The following is an 8,852-nucleotide window of genomic DNA, read 5'->3' as shown; positions in this document are numbered from 1 at the left end:
TTGCGATTGGTCAAGCTGCTCAGCAAAGGGGAGGGCATTCGAACCCTCCTCTGGACGTTTGTCAAGTCCCTCCAGGTCAGTGCTATGTTCAAACAGATGTCAAGACACACAGACAGAGAGACAGACAGACACTGGTGTATAATTTAGATTTGGTAAATAAAATGTATGTTTATACCTCCCCCTCTTTCACAGGCCTTGCCATATGTCGGTCTACTTATTGCGATGATTTTCTTCATCTACGCTGTGATCGGCATGCAGGTGGGTCTCCTCCCATTCATTGTATCACCTTCTTAAGTCTTTAAAATGCAGCTGGTGACAATATGACCTATGCTTTAACCTTTTGCAGACATTTGGAAAGATTGCTATAGATGACAACTCGCATATCAACAGGAACAACAACTTCCAGACCTTCTTCATGTCTGTCCTGCTGCTCTTCAGGTGAGTTTTGCAGGAAAGAGAGGTAAATGGTAGATAGTTAGAAGCTCAACCACAGTCTATTTTTCTCCCCCAGCTCTCCACTTCCATTTCTGCTCTTATTTTTCTCTTCTCTTCAACCTCTCCTCTCTTCTCTACAACCTTTCATCTCCTCTCCTCTCCTATCCTCTCTTTTTCCTCCTGTGTCTCCTCTCCTCTCCTCTTCCTCCTGTGTCTTCTCTCCTCTTCCTCCTGTGTCAACTTTCCTTTCCTTAGTCCTAACGTGTGTGCTCTTCCTGCAGGTGTGCCACCGGAGAGCAGTGGCAGGAGATCATGTTGGCAGCGTTGCCAGGGAGACCCTGTGACCCTGAGTCAGACTTTGAGCCCGGGGATGACAACATGTGCGGCAGCAACCTGGCTTACATCTACTTCATCAGCTTCTTCATGCTCTGCGCTTTCCTGGTGAGACAACTGTCTGTGAGAGGTGTCTTTTGCAAAAGAGAAATTAATCTCAATGAGACCAACTTGTGTACATAAAGGTTCATTAAAAATATGTTGATTGCATCCAATCTGAAGCAGACCAGCTGTGATTGATACACTCTGTGTTCCTCTTCTCAGATCATTAACTTGTTCATTGCTGTCATCATGGACAACTTTGAGTACCTGACCAGAGATTGGACTGTACTGGGAACTCATCACCTGGACGAGTTCAAACGAGTCTGGTCGGATTATGACCCAGAGGCGACGTAAGAGACCGCTCTCTCTATCGCTTTTAGATTTTTATTTTCAAATTGAAAAAGGATCAACGGGATATGGCCTTTATTCAGGAAACCCCTTCTGTATCTCTGTCCTCTATCTTCCTTTTACTTCTTACTCTCTTCTCGTCCATCCCTTTCCCCCATTTGGTCCTTTAATTGTGCTGTTTTTGTCTGTATTGCAGGGGTCGAATCAAACATATTGATGTGGTCACTATGCTGCGCAGGATCCAGCCACCCCTTGGTTTTGGCAAACTGTGCCCCCATCGTGTGGCCTGTAAGGTAGGGCAGATCACATTTTAATGTTAAAGGTTGAATAAATGAAATTATAATAAACGTATTAACTTCTAATATTTATATAATTAAATGTTTGATATATGTCAGATATTGTGCAGTGAGAATTGACTCTATTTCATCTGCTTGCTTGTCCTGTTAGAGGCTGGTTGCTATGAACGTGCCGCTGCACAGCGACGGGACAGTCACCTTCAATGCCACCCTGTTTGCACTGGTCAGAACATCACTCAAGATCAAGACCGAGGGTCAGTCAGGTCACATACACAGAGTGTATCATTCACACATTATTATTTAGTGCAGTGGTGCTTGCGGCTTTTACTCCTATGTTTTTAAAGGTCTTGTGTCTCTCCACTAGGGCCTGTTGACCAGGACAACGAGGAGCTCAGGGCCATCATTAAGAAGATATGGAAGCGCACTAAGCCCAAGCTCCTTGAAGAGGTCATTCCACCCCCTAGAGGTAAACCATAGGAGGTGCCATTTCAGCCAACTAGACAGACGTATTACCGTATGCTACCGTATAACCACACAGACCACTCTAATGGTAGTTTATGCATTTTCAAGTTACAGAAATACAGGTTTCTTTCTGTATCTCCCTATTTGTCTGTGTTTTTTTTTCTTAGTTCGTCTCTATCACTTTCCCATTTGCCTCCTCCCTTTGTTTAAGATGTATTTATTCCCTGTTCTCCTCCTCTGTTGCGATTCTTCCTGACTCAGGGGAAGAGGTGACTTGTGGGAAGTTCTATGCCAGCTTCCTGATCCAGGACTACTTTAAAAAGTTCCGCAAGAGGAAGGAGCGGGAGAGGAAGAAGAAGGGAAAGGACAAGAAAGACTCACTCCAGGTATACCAGTTACCTGTTAACTTCTCTGGGATATGTGGGACGCTAACGTCCCACTTGACCAAAAGCCAGTAAAAATGCAGAGCACCATATTCAAATAAATTACTATAAAAATCTCACTTTCATGAAATCCCACATGAAAGACACCAAATTAAAGCTACACTTGTTGTGAATCCAGCCAACATGTCTGATTTCAAAATGGATTTACGGCGAAAGCACACCTTTGCAATTATGTTAGGTCAGTACATAGCCACAGAAAAACACAGCCATTTTTCCAGCCAAAGAGAGGAGTAACAAAAAGCAGAAATAGAGATAAAATTAATCACTAACCTTTGATGATCTTCATCAGATGACACTCATAGGACTTCATGTTACACAATACATGTATGTTTTGTTCGGTAAAGTTCATATTTATATCCAAAAATCTGAGTTTAGGCGGGACGCTACTGTTTCACTTGGCCAAAAGCCAGAGAAAATGCAGAGCGCCAAATTCAAATAAATTACTATAAAATCAAACTTTCATTAAATCACACATGAAAGATACCAAATTAAAGCCACACTGGTTGTGAATCCAGCCAACATGTCAGAATTCAAATAGGCTTTTTGGCGAAAGCAAACAATGCTATTATCTGAGTTAGCACCATAGTAAACAAAGAGAGAGAAGCATATTTCAACCCTGCAGGCGCGACACAAAACGCAGAAATAAAAATATAATTCATGCCTTACCTTTGACGAGCTTCTGTTGTTGGCACTCCAATATGTCCCATAAACATCACAAATGGTCCTTTTGTTCGATTAATTCCGTCGATATATATCCAAAATGTCCATTTATTTGGCGCGTTTGATCCAGAAAAACACCGGTTCCAACTTGTGAAACGTGACTACAAAATATCTCAAAGGTTACCTGTAAACTTTGCCAAAACATTTCGAACTACTTTTGTAATACAACTTTAGGTATTTTTTTACGTAAATAATTGATAGAATTGAAGACGGGATGATCTGTGTTCAATACAGGATTAAAACAAAGTGTAGCTAGCTTTCTGGTCACACGTCTCTAACTAACAGTACACTTCCAGTGACCCTCGTTCAAGATGGCCGTACTTCTTCATTACACAAAGGAAAAACCCTCAACCAATTTCTAAAGACTGTTGACATCCAGTGGAAGCGGTAGGAACTGCAAGAAGGTCAATTAGAAATCTGTATTCCCAATGAAAACCCATTGAAAAGAGAGTGACCTCAAAAAAATAAGTTTGTCCTCTGGGTTTCGCCTGCTAAATACGTTCTGTTATACTCACAGACATGATTCAAACAGTTTTAGAAACTTCAGAGTGTTTTCTATCCAAATCTACTAATAATATGCATATCTTATCTTTTGGGGATGAGTAGCTGGCAGTTGAATTTGGGTATGCTTTTCATCCAAACGTGAAAATGCTGCCCCTATCCTAGAGAAGTTAACACGTTGTGGTAAACCGTGGGGTGTTGGGTTGAGCGTGCAGAGATTGACACAGAGACAGGGAGGCTTTAGTCCGCAAAAACAACTTTACTAATACAGAAAACAACATCCGGTGAAATTGCAGAGCGCGAAATTCAAACTAAAGAATTATAAATATTTAATTTTCATAAAATCACAAGTGTAATACATCAAAAATAAAGCTTAACTTCTTGTTAATCCAGCCACTGTGTCAGATTTCAAAAAGGCTTTACGGTGAAAGCACACCATGCGATTATCTGAGGACAGCGCCCCGCATACAAAAGCATGAAAAACATATTTCAACCAGGCAGGTGCGCCACGAAAGTCAGAAATAGCGATATAATAAATGCCTTACCTTTGATGATCTTCTTCTGTTGGCACTCCAAAAGGTCCCAGATACATCACAAATGGTCCTTTTGTTCGATAATGTCCTTCTTTATATCCATAAAAACTCAGTTTAGCTGAGAAAAACTTCAGTCAATAATCCACCCAGTTTCCCTCCATCAAAATGCATCAAACTTTTACAAACAAGTCAAACAACGTTTATAATCAAACCTTAGGTACCCTAATACGTAAATAAACAATCAAATTTAAGACGGAGAATCGTTATTGTCTTTAACGAAAAAAATACCAAAGAACGCACTCTCTTCCACGCGCTTGGAAACACTACAGCCAAAATGGGAGCCACCTAGAATAACTACAGTTTCTGGCTCATTTTTTCCTAAAACCAGCATGAAACTCTTTCTAAAGACTGTTGACATTTAGTGGAAGCCCTAGGAACTGCAATCTGGGAGGATTTCGCCTTGTAATAAAAGTGACAACCATTGAAAACAGTGGTAGGCTGGATTATTTTTTGGAGGGATGGTTTGTTCTTGGGGTTTCGCCTGCCATATCAATTCTGTTATACTCACAGACATAATTTTAACAGTTTTAGAAACTTCAGAGTTTTCTATCCAAATCTACCAATTATATGCATATCCTAGCTTCTGGGCCTGAGTAACAGGCAGTTTACTTTGGTCACGATTTTCATCCGGACGTGAGAATACTGCCCCCTACCCAAGAGAGGTTAACAAAGAAAATCACTGAGGTTTGGCTCGGTCCTTCTTCACTCCTTTCACTTGGTGTCGGTCTCTCCCCATTCTCTCTCGCGGTGCGGTGTGCCACTGTGCTCCTTTTATTTGGCCTCCACGGCTGGTTGGCACTTTCCTCTAATTACCTCCACTTAGAGCTGTCTGTGTCGGGGTGCCCAGCTCCCGTCTTCCCAGCAGAGGGAGCCAACGTCGCCTCACGTACCTCCCCTCTATTACCATCCCCCGGTGTAGACCTCCTGGGATACCACAACGTGTTGCTACTGTTTGGTGTCTTTGTGTGTGTGTTTGTGTATCACACTGTGTGTGTTTGTGTGTCAGGCAGGGCTCAGGTCACTGCAGGCACTGGCCCCAGAGTTGCATCTGGCCTTGGCAATGGAGGGAGAGGATGAGGAGGGTGTGGAGGGAGAGTTGGATGAAGAGTTCTTCAAGGTAAGTGATAGACTGTCATTAGTGTATCAAAACAGTATATACTGAAGTGATTGGTCTGTTCTCTGTGTTTGACTTTGCTCAAATAAGCAAATATCACATACAATAGGTAAGCATAATAAATGTTTATAATATTTACAACAAAAAACTGTTGACTGTATATTAAAGCAAATCTCTTTGTTTCCCCCTCCCTCCAGAATGACAACGTTTTCGAAGATCCTGGCACCTCTGCCACAAGTACTCCATCCACCACTCACATGCCAGCTGACATAGAGGAGGGCACCACCACTATCTTCATGGAGCCCTTCGTCGAGCCCACAATATCCAGCAACGTGGTCACAGAACAGCCATTGACAGTCAGCGAGAAACCAGAATCAGCTCTCTCATCCTTTGATGTAGTGATGGAACAGCCCACGAGATCTGAGGCCATCCCTCCACCAGAAGACACACCAGCCCCGCCCCAACCAGCCCCAGCCGCATCACCACCAAAAGATCCATCTCCTCCCCAACCAGCACCAGCCGCAAACCCACCAAATGCCACATCCCAGCCTCAACCAGCCCCAGTTGCATCCTCACCAAATGTTGCTTCTCCACCACAGGTGGTTACTCAATCCCCACCTCAAATAGTGTTAGCCCCACCAGAACCAGAGGCACCTCAAATAGTTTTAGAGGCAGCCCCTGCCCCACCTCAACCAGAGCCATTGATGGAGGGAAGAGGAGGTGAAACGTCCACTACACAGCAGGTGTACTACCCACAGTACCCAGTGGACATGCCAATAAACAACGGGTGAGTGGAAAAGGGAGAGAAGAGGATCTGGGTGAAAGGGGTTGAAGAGTCAGAGTGTGTGTGTGTATTCATAAGTGTTCCCTTTCCCTCAACTTCACAGGCATGTGTATCAAGAGCAACCTGTAGCATCCCCTATCCCGTCAGAGTACATGCAGAGTCCTACTCCTAACTTCACCAATGGGAGAGCTGCAGGAGTGCCCTACGCCAATGGAAACAGCATGAATGGGAATGTCTACAATGGCGGTACGAATGGAGGTAGTGTGAATGGAGGTAGCATCACCGGAAGTAGCATGAGTGGCTACACTGGCAACGGTTACAACGGAAATGGATACAATGGAAACGGCTACAACGGAAATGGCAGCAATGGAAACGTCTACAATGGAAACGGTAACGGATTGGAGCAGTATGTCCGGAGACGTGTTCTTCCTCCCACTCCTGCAGGTAATCATCACACGGTCTCAGTCTTTCTCCTCAACACCAGTAGAATCAGTAGAACTAGAAACACCCAGTGATCGTCTTAGTACATTTCCATGTATTTTCCCTTCCAGGTCGCAAGCCGCCCTCCTTTAACATCCAGTGTCTGAGGGCACAGCATAGCGCGGATGACATCCCCATCCCTGGCACGTACGAGAGTAACTCGCCCCCATGCAGATCCAGACTGGTAAGACACAGACACATGCAAAAGAATAGTCAACCAATGCTCACATGAATCAGAGACACATTTTGATTTGGTGCCAAATTTGGAATTGAAAGCATTTGACTGTAATAATAGAAATCAAGATTTGAATCATTGTCCTCCATCCTCCTCCAGACCCTTGACTCCCGCCGCAGCAGTGCCTCCTCTATGTCCTCTGCCTCCTGGGCCAACAACGGAGGAGGACATGCAGGGTTGACGCCAGGAGCAGGGGTGTCGGCAGCATCAGCAGCAGCAGCGAAGAGAGGGCGTCTGCTCTACGCCCCTCTGATGCTGGTGGATGAAGCCAGGGGCACCAAGCAGGTGTGGGGAGACAGGACCCAGGCCACCTCCAGCCTCCCTGCTATTGCAACCAGGCCCAGTGGCTGGTACCCTGGAGCCCCGACACTCCCTGTGCCCACCCCCCAGAACAGGAGCTACACCAATGGCAGGGTGCCCTCCCAGATCAGCCAGAGCCTCATAGAGAAGGGCAGTGCAGACAGCCTGGTGGAGTCGGTAAGTGATGGATGAAATAGTATGTCCTGATGAGAGTAAGATAAAAGTCCCAAGGCTACATACTGCTTAGGATATGCGGTACTTATCAGGGTAATAGTGCATGGAAAAGTCAAGAGCACTCCAAGCCTCAGTAATTCACCTCAAAAATAGCTTTGCTATGAATTTCAATTTACCTACAGTGTAAGTTAGTCTATTTATTTAATAAACACTTGTATGCTGTAGGTGGGAGAGAGAAAGAAAGAGAGAGGGAGATATTTGTGTTCACTGTTTCGCAACTCTCCTTACTCTCTCACAGATCCTGATATCGGAAGGCTTGGGCCTCTATGCAAGAGACCCAAAGTTTGTGAACTTCGCCAAGCGGGAGATCGCGGACGCATGTAACATGACCATTGATGAGATGGAGAACGCAGCCACGGACCTGCTGACCCGTTCGGCGGGCCAGCCAATAGGACGCTTCGAGGAGGAGCTGGCTGACGAGATGAACTGTGTGATTTCCTACTGAGACTAGAGAGAGGAAACAGAGAGGAAGGGAGGGGAGTGGGAGGGAGAGGGAGGGTGGGAGAGTTGGAGGGCAATGAGATAGAGCCTTACCTCTTTGTCTCCATCAACATAGGGGTTAAGAATGGTGAGGCAAGCTATTGATCTTAGCAAACTGTCAATGTCTCTTTGATCAGGGTATTTTTATTTTCCAGATCTTCTCAGGTAATTTGGCTTTGTTGAAAGCATCAGTGTGTCTTGAACAAGAGCCTGAAATAACCATACTACATTTGACAGCATATACATAGAGCAACTATTGAGGTTTGGCCACAATACTCTTAAAAAGTTATTTCCAATGTAAGAGTGCACAGTACTATAGCCTTCCAAACCTGATTACAATTCTTATTCTACTATGTAAGTATTTATCGCTATTTCAAAAGCGGCATTTTTGCCTTGCATTTCCATTTTGTACTGAGCTTGATTTGCTGTCCCTTTACGTAACCCCAAATCATACAATCACCCTGCTAAGACCATAGAAATATATTAAAAGCAGGCATAAATGCAACAACTAAATAGACACCTTGTCTGTTGTGCAAGTGAGCTCCAGTTGTAACTATAGATCATGAAACAGGGTTTGTGTGTGTCATGTCAGTTGCCCAATGAAGCATTAGCTTAGCATTAGACATTTGAACCATGTCATGTATAATTATATCGACAGAAATGCCACAGAGGATTCTGACAGTCATCTAGTCTTCCTCAGTGAGAAACTTTGAAATAGCATTTATGTACATATATGGTCAAGAGGAAATCAGCTTGTCACCGTAATAATAACAATTGTTCGTTTTGTTTTATTGTGACTGCTAATACTTTGAAATGTCAGGTATTTCTGTGTGTACATGAATAAAGTGTCATGTCTTTTTCTCAAAGTTGTAACGCAGATCCTTTAGTGACACTGGAATTCCGTCATTAAAGATAGTGGAGACAGGACTTGTATTGAATAACTGGTAAGCATGTAGTTATTTGTAATCTGGTAAGCGCTGTATATATCTAAACAACTATAGAGAGTGATCTTAAGGAACAAAACGCACAAAAGGAACACATGAATTCCATAA

General features: G+C 43.9%; 1 protein-coding gene across 1 annotated transcript in view; it reads left to right on the top strand.

The window, feature by feature from the left end:
- The window catches only part of LOC139542458 (voltage-dependent L-type calcium channel subunit alpha-1D-like), a 32,890-nt gene extending 25,117 nt beyond the window's left edge, over positions 1–7,773 (top strand). The window contains exons 33-47 of the mRNA XM_071347896.1: positions 1–75; positions 193–258; positions 347–438; positions 717–876; positions 1,033–1,160; positions 1,355–1,451; positions 1,606–1,708; positions 1,819–1,920; positions 2,178–2,302; positions 5,180–5,290; positions 5,485–6,074; positions 6,175–6,515; positions 6,623–6,735; positions 6,886–7,263; positions 7,559–7,773. The exon at positions 1–75 is cut by the window's left edge and continues 111 nt beyond it. Of these exons, the coding sequence (XP_071203997.1) occupies positions 1–75; positions 193–258; positions 347–438; positions 717–876; positions 1,033–1,160; positions 1,355–1,451; positions 1,606–1,708; positions 1,819–1,920; positions 2,178–2,302; positions 5,180–5,290; positions 5,485–6,074; positions 6,175–6,515; positions 6,623–6,735; positions 6,886–7,263; positions 7,559–7,765 (2,688 nt within the window). The 3' untranslated portion in view covers positions 7,766–7,773. The remainder of the gene's footprint in view (positions 76–192; positions 259–346; positions 439–716; positions 877–1,032; positions 1,161–1,354; positions 1,452–1,605; positions 1,709–1,818; positions 1,921–2,177; positions 2,303–5,179; positions 5,291–5,484; positions 6,075–6,174; positions 6,516–6,622; positions 6,736–6,885; positions 7,264–7,558) is intronic.
- Positions 7,774–8,852: the final 1,079 nt, after the last annotated feature.

Source organism: Salvelinus alpinus, chromosome 17 (assembly GCF_045679555.1).
Source record: "Salvelinus alpinus chromosome 17, SLU_Salpinus.1, whole genome shotgun sequence".
NCBI lineage: Eukaryota > Metazoa > Chordata > Actinopteri > Salmoniformes > Salmonidae > Salvelinus > Salvelinus alpinus.
This window is presented reverse-complemented; position numbering and strand designations above follow the sequence as displayed.